The sequence below is a fragment of the Lampetra planeri genome, chromosome 48 (assembly GCF_965212315.1).
Source record: "Lampetra planeri chromosome 48, kcLamPlan1.2.h2, whole genome shotgun sequence".
NCBI lineage: Eukaryota > Metazoa > Chordata > Hyperoartia > Petromyzontiformes > Petromyzontidae > Lampetra > Lampetra planeri.
The window spans coordinates 7,043,801-7,065,067 of NC_136154.1; the positions used below are offsets into that span (position 1 = coordinate 7,043,801).

The following is a 21,267-nucleotide window of genomic DNA, read 5'->3' on the forward strand; positions in this document are numbered from 1 at the left end:
TGAGAAGGGTGAAAAGATTTTCTGACGTAATTGAAGGATGTATTTAATTTGTAAAATGTTCATTAAAATAACCCAGGAATTCCACGTGGATGGCCAAGTCCATATCACACACATCGTTATTGTTGTATGTGATGTGTTGTATATTACTTTCAGAACTTTAGTTTATGGTAAATGCAGCCCTTGAAATGTGTACGTGTCTAAATATTGTATTTGCCGTTGCAGTGCCTCCAATAGTCAAGGTCAACATCTACCCCAGCAACTCTGCAGACGTGAAGGTCTCATGGGGACCTATTATTGCTGCAGACGTTGACTACTACATTGTCTACTTGAATGAAACCAACAACTCAACAGCAGTGAAGAGCTACAATTTGACCTCCGCCATTACAACACAAGAGTTTAAAGATCTGGTTCCTGGTAGAAGTTACCAGGCATCTATAACAGCGTACAGTGGCACTGGCTCCCAACCATCAGCCATTGTTACAGCCAGGACATGTACGTATATGCAACGTTCATCTGTGTGTAATCGCTTAGATTTTTGTAAACACGTGCTCAAAAATCGACATGTTTAATAACTCGTTGAATACATCCACAATTATAGACATTAAATAACTTAATGCATCCTTAATTATGAAAATTCTGTAACTTAAAAAAAATGAAAATTACATGTTGCATATACTTATAAAATCAACTAATACACTATAAGTGTAATAATGAGGACAGATTAAATCAACAGGCAACTTTTTTTAAATTGTAAAAAAAGCATGATGCATTTTGATGTCGATTAATTATCACTTTAACACGTAGGCGTTTAGATCGCGATCTGAACCCAAAAACGTTGATTATGAATCGATTAATTATCAAACATGGCCATGTCTAAAATACGACCCGTTCGACAATTCAATCATTTAATTAAAAAATGAATTCCTCTAATTCATTATAACCTCATTCAAAAACTCATTCCATCCGGCACCTTCCACCAGGCTGGCTGATGCTCTCTTGCTCGCCCAGCCTTTGCTATGGACACCATTACCAGGGACACCGTTACTAGGGACACCGTTAATAGGGATGCCGTTACTAGGGACGCCATTACTAAGGACGCCATTACTAAGGAAGCCGTTACTCGGGACGCCATTACTAGGGATGCCATTACTAGGGACGCCATTACTAGGGACACCGTTAATAGGGATGCCGTTACTAGGGACGCCATTACTAAGGACGCCATTACTAAGGAAGCCGTTACTCGGGACGCCATTACTAGGGATGCCATTACTAGGGACACCGTTACTAGGGACACCGTTAATAGGGATGCCGTTACTAGGGACGCCATTACTAAGGACGCCATTACTAAGGAAGCCGTTACTCGGGACGCCATTACTAGGGACGCCATTACTAGGGACGCCATTACTAGGGACGCCATTACTAGGGACGCCATTACTAGGGACGCCATTACTAGGGACGCCATTACTAGGGACGCCATTACTAGGAACACCGTTACTAGGGATGCCATTACTAGGGACGCCATTACTAGGGACGCCGTTACTAGGGATGCCGTTACTAGGGACGCCATTACTAGGGACGCCATTACTAGGGACGCCATTACTAAGGACGCCATTACTAAGGAAGCCGTTACTCGGGACGCCATTACTAGGGATGCCATTACTAGGGACGCCCATTACTAGGGACGCCATTACTAGGGACGCCATTACTAGGGATGCCATTACTAGGGACGCCATTACTAAGGACGCCATTACTAGGGACACCGTTACTAGGGACACCGTTACTAGGGACGCCATTACTAGGGACGCCATTACTAAGGACGCCATTACTAAGGAAGCCGTTACTCGGGACGCCATTACTAGGGATGCCATTACTAGGGATGCCATTACTCGGAACACCGTTACTCGGGACGCCATTACTAGGGATGCCATTACTCGGAACACCGTTACTAGGGACGCCGTTATTAGGGACGCCATTACTAGGGACGCCGTTACTAGGGATGCCGTTACCAGGGACGCCATTATTAGGGACGCCATTACTCGGGATGCCATTATTAGGGACGCCGTTACTAGGGACGCCGTTACCAGGGACACCGTTACTAGGGACGCCTATCGCAAGCCTGGCGGTCCTCATCGCCAGCAGAGAAAAGTTTTAATTCCCACTACACATCAGCTCGTTAGTGTAGCAGGATTTTGAATTCTGTTGTCCCCATAGGTCGTAGAATCATTTATATTTTTGCCATCTGATGACGTGCTTTGAAACAATGACTAATTCTTACCTTCATCTATGGAAACATGGATTTGCATAGAAGTTTATCAAGTTCGTACAGTGGGACTTGATACGGATATATATTTACACTGAATACGGAGCGTGTATGATTGATCAGAGAAATATAACCGTTGTATCTGATGCGTTGTATGTTACTTCATTAACTTTAGATTATGGCAAATGCAGCACCTTGAAATGTGTACGTGTCTAAATATTGCATTTGCCATTGCAGTGCCTCCAAAAGTTAATGTCACCATCGGCATCAACAGCACTACAGTCATGAATGTCTCATGGGCACCTATTATCGCTGTAGACGTTGACTACTACATTGTCTACTTGAAAGAAACCAATAACCCAACAGCAGTGAAGAGCTACGATTTGACCTCCACCATTACATCTCAAGTGTTTATAGATCTGGTTCCTGGTAGAAGTTACCAGGCATCTGTAACAGCGCACAGTGGCACTGGCTCCCAACCATCAAACAACGCCACTGCCAGGACATGTACGTATATATGCAGCGTTCATCTTCGTGTAATCACATTGATGTTGTCATTTAAAACACCTAGTAAATTTGTCCCCAAATATTGACAACATTAAAAAACGCAATTAATGCGTCTTGAAGGATCGACAGCATATGAAGTAATTTCCAAAATTTAAAATCATCACGTTTGTTGCGTACTTTTAAAAGTAACGATAGGCCTCGGCAAGGTAAAGTAATTTACCATTTTTACCGGGTAAAAGGTAAAGAGAAAAGGTGTCGACCATGCCAAGGGGTAAGGTAAAGGGTAGGGTAAAGGTAGCGTGTAAGAATTACTCGGTAGGGTAAAGGTAGCACGAAGTATATTACCCGGTAAATACCCTGTTTACTGCTCGCTAAAGGCTCCGTGGCGCAGTTCGTGGACTCCATTTTAAATTAGAATCATCGGGAGTATTCTATATGAATAAAACGCTCTACCAAGCATTTACCTGTTATAAACCTTTTTCATGTGTAGTACCGTAGTAATTACCCTGTTATCAGGTAATTTGTATGGGATAAGGGTAAAAAGTAGGGTAAAGGTAGGCTCGTTGCTTTTGAACTTTTTCGTTTTACCTTACCTTGCTAAAGGGCAAAAGGTACGGGTAGAGTGATTGTATTGTGGTAAGGTAAACGTAGGGTAAAGGTAGGCTTGTTGTTTTTACCTTTTACCTTACCTTGCCGAGGCCTAAGTAACGAATTAATTGTACATTTGATAATCGGTACACATTAAATCAACAGGTGTTGTATATGTAAAATTATGAAACATGTTCTATCATAAAACATCTACAAGCTTAGAAAAAGAGAATGCCCAACCATGTGCTTATGAATTACATTAATCTGTTCGTAATATTGGTGTATATTATCCATATTCTAGGTATGTGTTGAACTTCCTTAGCACCGTATATAACCAACCATATTAATCAGAGGTGTGGAGAAGGACAACAAACTAAACTAAATACAAAAATCATTCCAATGTACAGTATATTGATTAACGGTGACGAACCCAACCGATAATAGGTACAGTGCTTCATATTCTAACATGAACATAATTAATTGAAATTTATATGACCACATTAACCCCACTCTGGTATTCGCACCTAATAGGCTCACAGTGATGACATCACCGTTACTCTATTTAAGACAGCACCAGGAAGACTTCCTCAAAATTCTAGCAAATCGCCTGATAAAGTTGGTTGTAATCACCAGCAAAACGCCAAATTGTAAATGTTGTGGGTTTAATCTCCAACACACTGTTGTGCTGAAAAAGTAACTGGCATGTTTTTGTTTACGTGACAAACCTTACTAAGTGGCTTTGTCCTGTGGTGGTGGGTTTACGACATTTATATTTACGCGATCGAACCCAACAATAATCTTTATTGTGCATAATATTGGTGGACAAAGCCTACATTCTAGACTGCGCATGCAATGCGGCTCGACACAATTCTGATATAAACATTGAGTCCCTTATGGAGGAATGCTAAGCTTCATTATAATCTCTCAAAGCGAGACTCATTGAGGCTCTGACCTTTTCCGGTTATTGGGAATATCCAGCGTGTAATTAAGATAATGATGTGATCAATTTTGTATTATAATTACACATCACACGAGCTTGTTTGATTGATTACTCCATAGTCATTAACAACACGTTTATAATTTAATAGAAATTAATAAATGATTACAGTATACTTTGAGTCCACCATAATTGTAAAGCAGAGGTGGAAATCAGACGTTTCCTGGATTTGGAAGGCTGAAGATATTTTCTGACGTTGTTGAAGGATTTAGTTAATTTGTAAAATAAGTGTTAATAAAAAAAGAACTCACGAATACATGTGAATAAAGAGCGTCCTAGCTCTACGGATTCCTGCTTCCTGTTTAAATCGAATATTCTGATTCTGGATGTCCAAGGAGTGAAATGAAAGTCCACATCACAGAAATTCTAACAGTTGCGTCTCGTGTGTCGTACACTACTTTTGTAGCCATAGTCCATTGGATATGTTGCCCTTGAAATGAGTCTGCGTCAATGATTGTTTTTGCCGTTGTAGTGCCTCCAAAGGTCACAGTCAACATCACCATCCATAGCAACATCATCTCTCCAGTCCTGACGGTCTCATGGGTAGCGCCGACTTCAGATGTTGACAAGTACACTGTCTACTTAAATGAAACCGAAACAAATTACAATACATCATTTGTTAATTACCCTAACGTGTCATCTTTTGCTACAAGTTTTAGTAATCTGTCTCAAGGCATGAATTACAGTGCATCTGTAATAGCTTACAGCGGGAACAACTCCCAAGAGTCAGACATAGTCTCAAACAGAACCTGTAAGTACCACACCTACATACCTTTTACATCCATTATACTAAGATTTCATTACATTTCTGTCGTGCTGCACTCGTTATTGATGCCTTTAATCGGTCAGCTCAGATTGCCAAATGTATTCTTGCTGTCAGCCTTTGACTGTCCGTATCTTGTCAAGGCCTCCCCCATTCACGTCTATTCCTGTGTTAGTCATTGTTCTTGTCTAGTGTAGTAGAACCCATCGTAATGACGCTAACTGGTTCCACGAAACCGGTCGTCAAGTGATTTAGTCGTTAATCGAGTAGATGTGTCCACTTTAAAGTGCAGCAGACACCGCACGTAAACAATTCCCCAACGCTTACGAATGGACGTCACTGATTGGCCGAGGCCTGGCCAGTCCACTTTGGAGCTCGCCGATTGGCTGAAATTGACCGTCTAGTGCTCGTCTCTAAGCCGGTCGTTAACCGGGTGAATGGTCAGTAAGCGAACACATTGGGCTCTATGGAGGGTCATCGTTAAGTGATTTGTCGATAGCAGGGGTTATAACAGGGGTTATCGACAGATAACAAGAGAGGTTCTCACTGTACAGCAAAAGTTCTGTTATCCAGCATACATGGGGAACGGAGGGTGCTGGTGAAATCAAATATGCCGGTTATCTGAGACTTATACTTATGGTTCACCAAATTTACCAAGTACATAAAATTTCAAGAAATAAAGTACGCCTCCATTTTAACGATGAGATGAGAAATAACATACTCTTTTTAACAGAGGGAGTCACCAGTCAGTTGTAGAGCATTTTAAGTTGATTGGAGAGAAGCATTGGCAGCCGTTAAGAGTACAGTATACAAACTAGATTAGAAGCTTTCATGACTGCAGGAATGAGTCTCTTTGGTTCTATCGGTAAAGTCACGTAGAAATAAATTAAATAATAATAGAATACGACGTTTCGATTGCAACACAAGCAACCATCATCAGGTGTGAATGAATGAGAAAACAAACCTAGTAAACTTAGAAATGTAATGCAATACAACACAAAGAGTCGGCTAACACAGCAGTCAACACCCTACCTGGTTGATTACGTTCTTGCAAAGATTGCTAAATTTGAGAGACAAAACACAGACAATGGAGGAAACATAGACATACACACAAGCAAATAGAGACACACAGAGACACACATAGAGAGACACAGTATTATACAGCAGTATGTATACTACTGTATACATATGTAGTGCTGAACTTTACGCGGACAACTTCTTATTTTTCCATCGTCACTTTATTTAATCAAACTCAGCACAGTCCACAACCAAGACTTTAGCGCGTTCTCCGTTCGCTCGCCGCGCTCTGCTGGTCTCGCTCGCTCCGTTCCCTCCCTCTCTCTCTCTCCGTCTCTTTCTGCCCCGACTCTCCTCTCTGCTTCGCCTGTCTCAGCTTCGACCGTCTCGCTCTCCCTCGGATTCTCCGTCTCACTCCGACTGTCTCTCTCTCGCGTCTCCGTCTCACTCCGACTGTCGCTCTCTCTCGGCTTCTCCGTCTCACTCCGACCATTTCTCGTCTCGTGTCTTCTCTGTTCCCATTCCACTGCTAGCCTATCCTTTCTCTCATCTCTTCTCCTGCTCCACTGCTACCCTATTCTATTCCTCATATCTTCTTCTGCTCTGACCGTCTCCGTCCAGCTCCCAGCACAACTCTCCGTCTCACTCTCACGCTCCCGTATTTATCCCCGTCCTTATTAATTCCAATTAATTAACCGGCGTCCCCCCGATGCCCCGCGGCCCCCGCCGCCACCTGCTCCCATCCCCAGACTTACTGGCGCCACCTTGTCCTGGACAACAACCGGCCAATCACTGTCCTGCATCCCATAATTACCTAACTAGCCGTCTCTCCCCGGCCGTTGTCCCCCAGCAACACCTGCTTGTCCTGATGCGACCCCACTGTCCATAACCCAAACGTGTTTACAATTTCCTCCCTTGGCGCGCGTTAATCCACTACATATACTACAGTATACAGTAGCAAGGCCGTAGCCATGGAGTCAACATTGGGGGGGACCAAATCTTCCAGGGGGTCTGGGGGTCCGGGGGTCCCCCCCAGAAAAAAATCTAAATTTGAAAACTAATTTCCTGCCTAAAATATTTAAAAAATTCACTAACACATAGCATGGACTTTTTACGTATTTTTTACAATGATGTCTAGTAGTGTATTGTATTACATTGCTCTGTTTTTTTCTTTTTTACCTTTTCTTGTTTCATTGTATGTAATGGCAGAGATTAGGGAGTAATAAAGTACAACCATAACCACAATAATATAAACACAAATCTATTTTATAGCAGTATATGGGGGGGGGGGGCATTTTGAGCATATTTGAAAATTGGGGGGATGTGTGTTCCCCAATATATATTATAATTATGGCCTAGTACAGTACTGTATGTACAGGCTGCCGCATTCTGAAGCTCCCGTAAACCACAGCTCCACCATAATCACATGCAAGATGCCAGATGGCTGTCGAAATGTTTCCAGATGCGTGATGGAAGATTTTCATTGGCGTCTATATGACGGAAGCCGGTTAATAGAGCATTCCTCATTCTCTGTTCTCAATCTCTCCTACCCCTAACCGTTACCCCCTTCTCCTTGTGCACAATCACCATACTCTTTGGTTCTTTCGGTAAAGTCACGTAGGTATAAAATAAGTAAGTAAATAAAATCAACGTTTCCGCACCTCCTTTCTTGCCCCCTTGCACCGAAACACACTTCCCCTCCACATGAAGCAAGAAGCACCCTCCCTGTCGAGTTTCTGCTCCTCCCTCAAGACCCCCCACCTCCTCTCCCTGGCCAATCCTTCCCTCCATCCCTAGGTACCCCCGCAATTCCCGTACCCGCTAATCTCCCTCCCCATACCCATCCTATTCACCATATCACCTTTAGCTACCCTAATTGTACCACTTACAACCCTTGTAAAACGCCTTGGATAAAGGTGCTATAAAAATATAAGATAAGGTAAAGTTCCAGGTAAGAGAGCTTTTGCTGTCATCGTGGTTTCTGAATTTTTTTTATTTAACCTCCCCATCTCACCAGCTGTAGTCATCTGACTCTTTTGCCTTCTTTCATTCCACTTTCTCTGCACACATTGTGAATGTGTTCAGGGAACAAGATCAACACCAGATTGCAGCGAATGAAAATAAAACACCCCCAACATCCACAGCATGAGACAAATGCCTGACTAGCAGTGTGTTTACTCGAAATGTGGAGATACAATCCATTCTCGTTGTGGCCTTCTTGGTCTGTGATCTTTATTGGAGGCGAGTGTACCAAAAACGCTTTAGAACCACTGGTCTAGAGGTTTGGTATTTCGGGAAAGGTATCATCAAGCCAAATTCGTGTTTCCTTCACGAAACCAGTGCGATCCCTGTCTGCCTCGAAACGGATTAACAACACATTTTTACTTGGAATATCCTTTTTTTTCTTTACACAATGGGAGTTTCGTGACAGTCAAACTAATATTTTTAATTCCCATTTGGTTGACTGCAATTTTGGTGGAAAGCCATCAGCTTGGCAACTTTAGCCCTTCTCCCGTTCCGAGATATCTGCCAAGTTGCAGGTTGTGGGGTGTCCCATTCACCGCCGAATCTCGGTACACGCAAGTGGCTGGGTGTTAATTTTATTGAGAGAGGCGTAGTAGCAGCGCCGTTGTTTTGAAAGGTATTGTTACCACAGAGAACCTCAGCGACACGACTTCCACAACTCTATGATAGCCGGCGCCAAACTGTGCTGCACGCCCTCCCGCGTGGCCCTGTGTAGAGCATAAATGTATTTTACTTTCGTTTATTCTTCCGGTTCATTCCTATGACGTATGCGGAATTGGAAAGAAAAAAAACGGATGACGTACACACTGATGGCTTACAGACGTTCGCCATCAGTTATTACATCACTGATGATGTACACACGTACGTACCCTTTCCCCTTCTGATGACGTAAAAACTGATGGCATAGTGCGTACGTCATGAGTTTTGATGACGTACATGTTTACTGATGTAGGTGTGTACGTCATCAGTTTTACGTCATCGGAAGGGGTTAAGAATCAGGTTAAATCACGTGTGGCTGAAACGCCGGATTATATCCCAAGATTTTGGCGACGTCAGCTCCGTGTCTGACCCCCGAACAAATTGGTCACTTTTTCATCAGTGTTCTCTACAGGTGAGTCATAGTCTTAGCACATGTCTGTTTTCATGACTTATTTTATTTTGGTGGCTGGATGGCTCAAAATAAATGTGTTGTTGATGTAATAAGATGTGAAATATCTCATGTAACATCATGCAAGAGCCTGAAACATATGTCCCGAAGATATCAAAGACAAGGGCCCAGGGTTACATCCTGGAGTTAATCTGATAAAGTATATGATTCTGCAAGTATAATATTCACTGAACTTCAGAGCAGTTAATATTTTTGGGAATATATTTGATGACGACTGTGAGCATAGCAGTGCCATTTTTGTTTATTGTACAATGTTGATCATCATGGTTATATATTCTCTATCCTTTTACAGATCCAGCACCTGTCCGTGAATTTAAATGCTTCCAGAATTCCTTCGAAAATATTTACTGCAATTGGTCGCTCCCCATTGGTGTATTTACGGATATTTTTTTGTGGGTGTTTAATGACTCTGCTTCGGTGCAAAACATCAGCATTTTCAATGACAAAGGCTCCTCTATAAGCACATCTCCTGATAAGCAACCAATGAGAAAAGTACTGTCGAGCACAACAACCAATAAAACGTTCACCACAATTGAACAACTGAAGCCGAACACTCGTTACACGGTCAGCATCGCGGTCATTGCTGGATCTCTGCAAAGTCCAATCAAAAATTCCACCGCATATACTGACGTGACCGGTGAGTGAATGCGTCCATCTGTCGCAAATGCACATGCAGTAATCTGTGTGAGTAGAGGAATCTAGTGCAGCGAAGTCTCTTTGTAACATCTGTCAGTATACTTTTTGCCCCCCTGCCGGCGTAAATATGGCAAACAAATAACGTACAGTCTGTTCTCCTACAATGCGGTAGTAGTTGTGTTCCTGAAGAACAACCGCATTATGGAAAAATCGCGTTGTCTATATACCTAAAGACCTTAATCAGAAACTGTGTACGTCTTAAACACCTCTAGGGTACTTCCTGACAAGGTAGAAAGCTGAAATTTGGTTCACGGGTAGCTTTTAGGACACAACAACAGGGCGAACTCTGAAAATCCGAGATGTGTAATTTTAAGGCCCCCAAATCTCGATTGCAAGTGCCCCAGAAAACACACATTTGTGCACGTGGTGGCATTCAGAAACCGTTCAAAATATAAGATTTCTGTTTTTTCGTTTAAGATATTTCGGATTCAAGCAGTTTTAAGCAAAAAAATAAATCTGCATTTTATGATGTTCACGTCTGAATAATTAGAAAACGCTTAAAGATAGGAGCGATTCCCCTAGTAGACTATTACGTTAATTACTTTTAGTTCTTGCAAATACAAAAAAGAACGGAATCTTTTAATTGAGTGATTTTTGATGGGTACGTCTTTAAAAATAATAATTTGATTAAGATTGTCAACACTTTTTATATTCGTTTGTTGTTGGAAAAATACCACATTTTTGGAGTTGTTAAACGGTCTGATCGTAGATCAATGTGCAATTAATATAAAAAAAATATGTTTTTGTAAGAAATCACCTCAGCTTCACTATTATATTTATTAAAAACGTTTGCTTGGCGAAGACAGCCCCTTCATGAACTCGTAATAAACAATGTATAATATAGGGGGTAAAGCACAACACGTGCTATGCGAGACGCAGGCCGAACCAAGATCAAAGCACGTGGGTAGCGTCTAGAAGCATCCAGCAGCATCCCGACGCCTTGCGCGATGACAATGACGACGCTATGCCGGGGCAGCCGTTACGATCACTTGTTCCTACTCGCGCGCACGACGTGGTTCCGTTCGCTCGATCGTGTTGCATCCAATTTGCACCCGCGTTGTAGACAAATGTGTCCCCCTCCCCCAACGCGCTCATTGCGGTGTCTCCAATTGGCGTTACGAAAACAACGCGCGGCGTTTACGGGAGAACTGACTCTACAAACTTCTTCGTGTTCGCGTGCATCTCTCAACTAAATGGTGCAACTAGCGATTCGTTTTGATTGAAAGCTTTCGTGACTGCAGGGATTCATCTTCTTGGTTCTTTCGGTAAAGTCACGTAGAAGGGAAATAATAAAATAATAAAAATAAAACATAATAAAATAAAAAATTCTCACGACGTTTCGGCCACAACACGAGCAGCCGTACCCAGCTGAAGAAACAGAGCTGTCTTTCCGACAGCTCTGTTTCTTCACCTGTTTTATTTTTATTATTTTAATATTTCCCTTCTACGTGCCTTTACCGAAAGAACCAAGAAGATAGCGATTCGTTCTTCGGGTTTTAGGTCGTGTGGGTGCAATGCCAATCAAGAGATATGCCCCCCTCCTCCAACCGACCCGGCCACAGAGATCGAGTCATCGCGTGGACAAATATGCCAGTTAATAATATGCATATTTTTGGGTTAGGTCGTGTAAATATAAATGTGTCGTTAAACCCGCCACCACCCGACACAGCCAATAAGTAGTGTTTGTCACGTAAATAAAACGTACCAATTCGTCACTAGTACAGCACACCGGTGTGCTGGAGAGCAAATCCACAACAGTTACAATCCGAGTCCGACGTTTCGCCAGTAATTACAACTAGCTTCGTCAGGCGATGGCCAGATTTGTGGTAAAAATCTTCCTGTTTCGTTTCTTATATGCCAGTTATACCTCAGAATCAGAACCTTTACTTAGACTGGAGGAATCCGATGAGCCATGCAGCTCTTTTTCAGCAATGTCTAGTAGGGGGCACGGGGATCAGCAAGTCACAAACTGCACAATCTACACGATCAAAACCCAAACAACTAATTACGGATCGCAACAATGGTCGTGAAAGCTTACGTATCGTAATTTAGATGTTCTGGCGAGATGTTAACTTACCTCACTTCATAATCAACGTTTTTGGGTTTAGATCGCGTTATTTATAAATGTTTCGTAACCCTCCACCACCCGACACGGCCAATCAGTAAAAATGTGTCACGTTGACAAAAGACAAATAGTTCACTGCTTTTGCCCGATGATGCTGGATGCAATTACCAGCGAAACGTCGTACTCAAATTGTAAATGTTGTGGCTTCAACACACCGGTGGGCTAAAGCAGTGAACTATTTGTCTTTTGTCAACGTGACGCATTTTTACTGATTGGCCGTGTCGGGTGGTGGAGGGTTACGACACATTTATAAATAACGCGATCTAAACCCAAAAACGTTGATTATGAATAACATTGGTCGCGAAAGCCTACGTGCTAAACTTACCTCACTTCGTATAGGGAGGTCGTCGGTTCGATCGCGACCCTGACGCCTGTATATATTTGCATGTTCTCCCCGTGGCCGCGTGGATTTTTCTCCGGGTCCTCCGGCTTTTCCCTCCTCAACATTTAGAAAACATGCGTTTTAGAGTATTTGGCTGCTATAAATGTCCACGTGATGATCCTTTGTGTGATCGCCAGGTCGCTTCTGATAAAAGAGCTATGCAGCTTTCAGTGGTTCTTACCTGGTAACATAAAAAATGGTTCAGTTCAAATTTTTTACCTCTTGTACCTACCGCTGCAATGTGCATGGGACATTGCCACATGGGTGCGATGGTCAGCAGACTGGTGCCCAAAGTCCAGGGATGGCTTGGTTCTATTCACTTTCCTGGCACAGCAGTTTAATCAGCGGCTTTTGATTCTGAAGTCCACCATTGCCATCCCCACACACACCCACCCACCAGGCTAAACGCGTACACCACAGTCGATTGGCAGGTCGCTTGTGGTGGCCTCATCAGAATCTGAATGTTACTGGTAGGAACCGCCAGGTTACACCAGCCCACAGGGGATTATTGTGTCTGTCCGTCCGTCGTGCAGGTAGGGGCTGGGTGGGGCTGGGTGGGGAGGGGAGGGTGGGGAGGTGCTGGTTGGGGTGGGTCTGGGTGGGGAGGGGCTGGGTGGGGCTGGGTGGGGAGGGTGGCGGTGGGTGGGGTGGCGGTGGGTGGGGGGTGGGAGGGGTGGGGCTAGGTGGGGAGGGGCTGGTCACCCCGTGGTGTCCTTATAAAACTCAACGATTAACCTACTCACGCCGGCTTGTGCCTGCCCTCACAGTCGGGCATATTTGCGGAATACACCAGGCCGCCGTTGACCCTGGCCATTGACCGAGCAACCCAACGTTCCTACCAGCTCCCTCCGCAGGAGGAATGTGTTTGTTAGACTGCGGGAGGAATCCGATCAGCTACAATGCTCTTTTGTCACAGATGCCCAGTCGGGGCACAGGGTCAGAACGTTACAACAACAAACACAATACACACAAACGCGATAGGAGTGCAAAGTTAAAGGGAAGGTAAGCAAATCTCTAAAAACACATATATATATTTAGCAGGCAAAGCCCACTGAGCTATTAGCTTATTTTTCAGACGCGACCTGGCATTCACAAATGATGGCGCAACGCAGCCACTTAATCATTATCATCACGTTGGAAATACTATAGCAGCGTGGGCACACTCCCACTTATTTTCCCCCCAAGACCTACATCGGAGAGTCAACCAAAGTGCCCTCGTAGAGGGGGCTCTCCAGAGCTACGTCGAGTCTGTGACGTTCCTGCAAAAGCGGTGGGCACGGGCAAAGTGCTCGCGGGGTTGAAGCGTGACCCTATGACCTCACCCGTTTATCCGGTGGATGTGCGTGTGTGAGGAGCGGTAGTGGGAGCGGTCATCGTGCCGCGATGCGAACCCGGCGACCCGAGCTTCGATTCCCAGCTCACGAGCACCAGCAACCGAGTGGCACTTACCTGAATCGCTTCTGGGCCTCCCCTAGATCGACTCGGCCTCAAACGAGTACCTGGGGTGGTTTCTTAAACATTGCCACACGACGGGAGACAAATGCGGGCGGGCTTGGTGCTGCCCACCCACCCCCTTGTGTGCCACAGTGCTGGCCTTCATCGGTGCTGGTACTCGATAACGTCACTTGCTCCAACAGTCTGTTAAGGCTACACGGGGGATCTTTGTCTTTGTGCGTATGTGTCTGACCGCTGTGGCCGCATGCAGCTCCGCCAGCCATTCCGGAGTCGGTGAAGGTCGACTCGGTGCCGAACACAGTGACCTCGAACAGCCTGACCTTGTCCTTCAGCTGCAGCTGGTTCGCCACCACCAACGGCGACCTCAAGTACTTCACGGTCATCGTCAAGGAGTCCGCGGGTACGTGGGCAGGAAAGACGATAACTAATGAAGCTATGTTCTATTTTAGCAGGTAACGCCCACCGAGCTGTGTAGCTCTCTTTCAGAAGCGGCCTGGCCACAAATGATGGCTAGACGACGTGGCCGATGTCGTCGTCATCAGGTGGAAATGTATAGTGGCCAAATTACTCGAAACGCGTCAAGTTGATTCTAAATTTGGAGATAAAAACCCGAAGACCTGGAGACAAATCCGTTCACCTTTGAATCTTGGAACGTGCAAGCGACTTGTGGTTCATCTCACTTAGAGAGGTCTAGTAGCAAGCGCCGTTGTTTTTCAAGGCGTCGTTACTCACCGCAGAGAAGTGTAGCCACGCTACCGCTGCCACTGTATGATAGCCGGCGTCAAAAATGTGCCACGTGCCCTGCCCTGGGGGGAGCCTCGGTACCGTTAAAGTTATCTTTATGTTTTTCTTCCTGTTTAGTTTTGACGATGTACGCGTACATGTGTCGTCGGAACGGATATTGTAAGAATGGTAAACGTTTAATATTGATAGGAGAAATGTAAATGGAGGACGTTCTGTATTGCTGTTTGTATATTTTATGGGGCAACCACGGGAAATTTGACAAATCTCAGACCTCAATACAACTGCAGGTGTTAAGGTATTCAAACACCAAACAGATACCTATTGCATGGCGTCACGTCTGCATTACCCACACAAAGTACTTGTGGCAAAACGTGCAAACAAACATGGCTCTGATAATGTTTGATGCATTGCCTTGGAAACTGATCGGCCTACACCAGAGACAGCAGCAGCTTTCTTCCCGGCCTTGTCTCCGCACCGGCGTTCGACCAGAGAACATCGCCAAAAGGCGAACATTAATCACAAAGGCAATGCAAGCGTCGGAGCACTTATAGCTCGGGTTGAGCTGGTTACTTTATTGCCAGCAAAGGGCAAACACGTATTCTTTATTTCGGATACTGGTAAGCAAAAAAAAAAAGAAGGGTCCCGTAAAATAAATCCCCACCTCGCCACACCGGATGGCTGACGCGTCCCTTCGCTTGCAGAGACGACCACCGACAAGCCCGAGAATATATCGCCGCTGAGCAAGTATTCGGAATACAAGAGCGGCTCAACGAAGGTGTACCAGGTGGACGACCGCGTCTACCCCGCCGAGTGCAAAAGCCTGAGCGCCATCGTGCCGGTCAAAGTCGGCACCGGCGCCACCAACGGCGGCTTTGTCGATGGTGCCCTGATGCCAAACACGAAGTACAGGTGCGTTGTCTGAGAAAGCTCTTCTTGTCGTTATCACGATACATATATATATTTTTACACATCCCTTTGTCGTTGGTGCTCCGTGAGGCCACGCGTGGTGACGGGGCTACTGCACCGTCCGACACCATTGGTGTCCGTCCGGTTGCTCGCCGAGCTGCATTGGCTTCCAGTTGCCGAGCGAATATATACGGCGGCGTTGTTGTAAGGCCATCGCGCTCGTTGCACTAGGCCATGAAGGAGGCTGTCTCTGGTGTAGTATAATCGCTTTCAACGCGTTTTCAGTAGAACCCCTGTTAACGAGCACCCCCTGTTAACGACTGATCGCTTAAGAACGGGCCTCCATAGAGCCCAATGTGTAGTGTATAGTATTGTAGTGTATAGCAGTGTAGTGTATAGCAGTGTATAGTAGTGTATAGTAGTGTAGTGTATAGCTGTGTTTTGTATAGTGTAGTTTAGTGCCTTTATAGAGCCCAATGTGTTCTCTTACCGGCCATTTCCCCCCTAACGATGGGCTGTTGTAGGTGCAGTAAATTTGAATTAATGCATTAATGAAGCTGGGTGTAATTACTGGCGAAACGTCGTACTCAGATTGTAAATGTTGTGGCTTGGCTCTCCAACACACCGGTGTGACCAGGGGCGGTTTCTTCATTAGGGCGATTGGGCGACGCACCACCAATCTCATTCAACCACAGAGTTACGCGAGCCGTTACTGTGCCTCTGGATATAGTCCAATCAGCGTCATGTCACGTTCTGTGGAGTACCGCCTCTTTTTGGGCGATTTCACTCTGGCTGAGAATCGCCCAGAGTGTTCCCATAGACTTACATTCAAAGATGTTTTTTTTCGAACGGCGGGCGCTGCAATTCATTCTCTATGGCTTCCGGGAGGGCTCGCACTAATGTGCTTACGTCATCATACGTGCTTACGTCATCATACGTAAGCACGTTTCAGTCAACAATATTATTTGTCGCCACCTAGTGGAATCTTTAATAAAAGAAACTGAGTGGATTGTAATAATAGTGAGTATAGAAACAAACAAGATGTATTTTAAGAGTCACTTTATTTTTCATTAATATTAAAGAAGTGAAGTTGCCTTTACATGCTTAAGCTGTTAATTTATCCATTGCATGGGTGGACCTTATCCTTATCAATCATCCAGACATTTGCCCCTCCTGAGAGATTTTGCAGGAGCCGCCACTGGGTGTGACTACCCTTACTAGTTGGCTGTGTCGGGTGGTGGCGGGTTTTAATGACACATTTATTTATTTACATGATCTAACCCAAAAAAGCTATTCAGGATGATATTGTCCGCGAAATCTTACGTGTTAAAATGTGTGTATAATATTGTTGGTTATTTTTACAAATACATTGTTTAAATATTATAAAGAAACTTTTTTAACTTTCTAACGTGCATTTTCTATAGTCGCTTAATGACAAAATCATTTAACGACCGGGCTTTGTGGAAACCAATTGGCATCATTAAGAGGAGGGGATTCTACTGTAATGTTATAGAATGTTCGTTTGCATGTTTCACCAAAAGCATGATGCGTGGCGACTGCAGACTTGATGATGCCTCTGGAATAGGTGTGTGGGAGTCTATTTGGGCGTTCAAACATCTTAACACCTTTTTATTTCGCCAGGAAAGGGGTTGAAGCCCAGACCTTATTGGTCACTCCGTACCCCTTATAAATCTCAACGTTCATCCGATACACTACACTATACACTGTTATGCACGACACTATACTCTAATACACTACACTAAACACTACACTACTACTTACCTGTCAACCCCTTATCAGTACCCTACCTTATTACAGACCAATTCAGACCTCATTGTTCACCACGTGCCCCTTATTAATCTCAACGTTCATCCTACACAGTCCCATCACAAGAGAGAAACACAAACAAATAGATCTGAAAATTCAATTTTCCTTGTACAAGAATACGGGGCAAACCGTGTGGGTTTGATATTGTGTGTTGAAGCCCCTTTTTTATTTACTGTAACGAAATCAGAATATGAACGCGACAGTGCAGCGACGTGGGCCGATCAGGCGCCCTGTCGTGCGGCGTGGAATTTCTCAATGGAAACCCTCCTTGGCGCCGTGCTGCCCTGCCTTTTCACGCGACCTCTCCCTCCCAAACCCCTCCATCCTTCCTGGTGGTACAGGTTCAGTTTCCGTGCGTACACGTACATCCCGGGCACACGCTCCGTCCGCGCTGGAAAACAAGCCCTGTTCGCGGACACTTTTTTCTCTCTGCCGATCTTCACCTTGGTCGGTGAGTACTATAAACTTATTTTTTTTTACCAGAAAAGGTCCGCTGAGGGCTATGCAGCCTTTTTTCAGAAGCGACCGTGCTATTGCTAAATAATAGCTCAGTGACGTGGCTTATCATCACCAATATCATCGTGTGGACGTTCGTAGCAGCAGCCAAACACTTTGAATGCATGACGTCGATTCTAAATGTGGAGGGCAGAAACCGGAGGACTCGGAGGAGAATCCACGCGACCACGGAGAGAACACACAAACTCTGAAGTTATGTATGTTGAACTTTTTTCTCACCGTACGTAGCTAAATGTGCTAATCGGAGGTGCGGGGGAAGGAAAACCAACTAATCACTAAAGAGCAGTTCAAATAAAGTGAGTTCGTCAATCTAGACGATGATTTAAAAGTGCACGGCTTCAGTGCCTTCCTAATATCAGAAGAAAGAGCGTTCCAGACGGCCGCAGGCGTCAGGGTCCGGATCAAACCCACGACCTCCTGCATACCAGGCGAGGTAGTTAACATGTCTGGGGATGTGATGCCGCGACCCACCCCATGGAGCATGGCCTCTTGCCAGCTTCCGATTGCTGAACGAATACAAATGAACAGCAATCACTCGCTGATCTCATTGAGGACTGGTCGTCATCCTCACAGCAGCAGCAGCGGCTTCTGGCTCAGCCACCAAACAAAGATGGTGGTCGCTGCATCACGCAGCGCTGTCAGATTCGCTTCTGCGGCCGTCTGGAACGCTTTTTCCTTCCGAAATTAGGAATCCACTTTTAAATCATCATCTAGATTGACGAACTCATTTATTTTGAACTGCTTGTTGTTGTCCTTGTTGTCTTTTAGTTTGTTGTACTTTCCTTCCGCACCTCCGATTACCGCGGTTGGCCTAGTGTGGTGTAAAAGAAGTTCAATGTACACACGTAGACACGGCGCAGCGCTACGGACCCCAGAGACCCGAGTTCGAGTCCCACTCGCGACCAGCAACAGTGGCGAACATTCGAACCGGCCCTGGGCCCTCCCCTAGGTCGCTTTAGCAAAAAATGAGTGCCCTGGTGCGGTGCGCAGTAAACATCGCCACTGTTTGCGGCTGACGACGCTGCGTGGGTGACTATGATGACGATGACGAAGATCATGACACGCGTGGTATTAACCAGGGCAGTCGCGGGGCTCGAACTGCAAACCTCTGCAAGAGAGAGTGGAAGAACGCTATCACTCAGCTGTTGTCCTCCCACACTGGGCGATCCCTTCTGTGCCCCCCCCCCCACTGCCCCCCACTCCCATAGGCCCCACAGACAGCGGCGCGGTGGCAGGCGGAGTGATTGGAGGGTTGCTGGGCGGAGTGGCGTTAGCCGCTGGGGGCTTCTTCCTCTACAAGAAGCGGAACCAGCTGTACGTGTGGGTGGTTGGGGGGGAACGCAACGCACACACACGCACACACAAAGACACACAACAACAACAAGAACCGCCATTCGCCACTAAGTGGCGGTGATGTCACCACGACACTTGTGCCAGTCCATGTGCACCTTGAGGCCACGCGAAGTGTCGAACGCCCGCTGGCAGGTCACGGGGCAGACCCAGGTGCCATGGGTCGACTGACTGAGATGACTGGCCGATGCACCACCTGTGCCCCCTACTGTGCCAACTTGCTGTGCTTTAGTCACCCGGCGCTCCGCTCATTGTTGTGAGCGTCACTCCTCTGCCCTCTGTTGTTGTTGGAGGGCGACTGCCTCCAACTGCCCAGTAGCGTCCTTCACGAGCCTCCTCCACTGAGGCTAATCTTGACACCGCTGGTACCAGTCATTGGCAAGACCACTCAGATCTACATCCTCCTGTACCACATCACTCCATCTCTTCTCCAGCCCATGTTGCGCCCGTTTAGTCCCCTCGATCCGGCCGAACAAAAGCTGTTTAGGCATTCGGTGGCTGGGCATGCGGGCTACCTGACCCAGCAACACACATGCACACACACACACGCACACACAAAGACAAGGATCTCTCCCCCGTGGCCTTAGCGGGCTGCGGGGACAAGTGCCGTTCATGGTAGTGAGTTGCAGCGGCACCCAAGAAGGCCGGCAAAGACGCACGAGGCGGGTGGGTGGCCAGCACCACGTCCCCGGTCGCCTTTGTCTCCCCGGTGGTGATGTTCACTACACACTGCACTGGGTTCTCATTTGAGGCTGAGTCGGCCTAGGAGAGGCTCAGGACCGGTTCAGGTAATCGGCGGCCGCGTTGGCCGTGAGTGGGATTCGAACTCTGGTCGACTGATACACAGTGCAGTGCGCTATCCGATACATGATCAGGGAATGCACACAAAGACATAAACACACATTTTACACTTACATGCACAGACATGCACGCACAACACCAACAACGTAAGTGGCGGTAACATCACCGCAGCGCTTGTGCCACGTTAGGTGCTCTTTGAGGTCGTCACGTGACATGTGAAAGGCTCGCCGCTGGCAGGAGGAGGTCAGGTATTATGAGCTGACTGCTGTGCCAGGCTGGGTGCAGGAGTTCACGGGACAGACCCAGCAGGTGCCATGGGTTGACTGCTGTGCCAGGCTAGGTACAGGAGGTCACGGGACCTACCCAGGCGCCATGGGTTTACTGCTGTGTCAGGCTAGGTGTAGGAGGTCACGGGACAGACACAGCAGGTGCCATGGGTTGACTGCTGTGCCAGGCTGGGTGTAGGAGGTCACGGGACAGACACAGCAGGTGCCATGGGTTGACTGCTGTGCCAGGCTGGGTGCAGGAGGTCACGGGACAGACACAGCAGGTGCCATGGTTTGACTGCTGTGTCAGGCTAGGTGCAGGAGTTCACGGGACAGACCCAGCAGGTGCCATGGGTTGACTGCTGTGCCAGGCTGGGTGCAGGAGGTCACGGGACAGACACAGCAGGTGCCATGGGTCGACTGCTGTGTCAGGCTGGGTGCAGAAGATCATGGGACAGACACAGCACGTGGCATGGGTTGACTGACCGAGATGGCTGGCAGATGCACCACCACCTGTGCCCCACCCCTCACCCCCGCCCGCGACTGTGCCAAGTCGCTGCGCTTCCATCGTCGGTTATTAAGGAGACGCTAATGTTGGCGCGGGGTCTTCGTATCTCTCTCTTCACAGGCAGAAGGAATCAAAGTCAAACAGGTAAATGGTGTCCCCGCCCCCCACCCCCCACCTGCCACTGCAACACAGAGGTCGCAAACGGGTTTTGATTCCTTACCCATACCCGTACCCAGCCGCACCAGGGTCGCAAACGGGTACCCGTATTGTTTGTTGTTGTCACATTGTGACCCCCATGCCCCTCTACTGAGCGTCTGTGGGAAAAAAGAGCTTTACAGCTCATCAGATTCCTCGAGTCTAGATTCA

At 46.4% G+C, this 21,267-nt stretch overlaps 1 protein-coding gene across 1 annotated transcript; it reads left to right on the forward strand.

The window, feature by feature from the left end:
• The first annotated feature begins 126 nt into the window (after window positions 1-126).
• Window positions 127-21,049, forward strand: LOC144733743 (receptor-type tyrosine-protein phosphatase beta-like). The gene is made up of 9 exons (XM_078615764.1): window positions 127-492; window positions 2,498-2,767; window positions 4,825-5,103; window positions 9,618-9,962; window positions 14,234-14,383; window positions 15,429-15,636; window positions 17,802-17,911; window positions 19,185-19,290; window positions 21,022-21,049. The coding sequence occupies exons 1-9, from the start codon at window positions 165-167 to the stop codon at window positions 21,047-21,049; spliced, it is 1,824 nt and encodes a 607-aa protein (XP_078471890.1). The 5' UTR covers window positions 127-164.
• The last annotated feature ends 218 nt before the right edge of the window (window positions 21,050-21,267 follow it).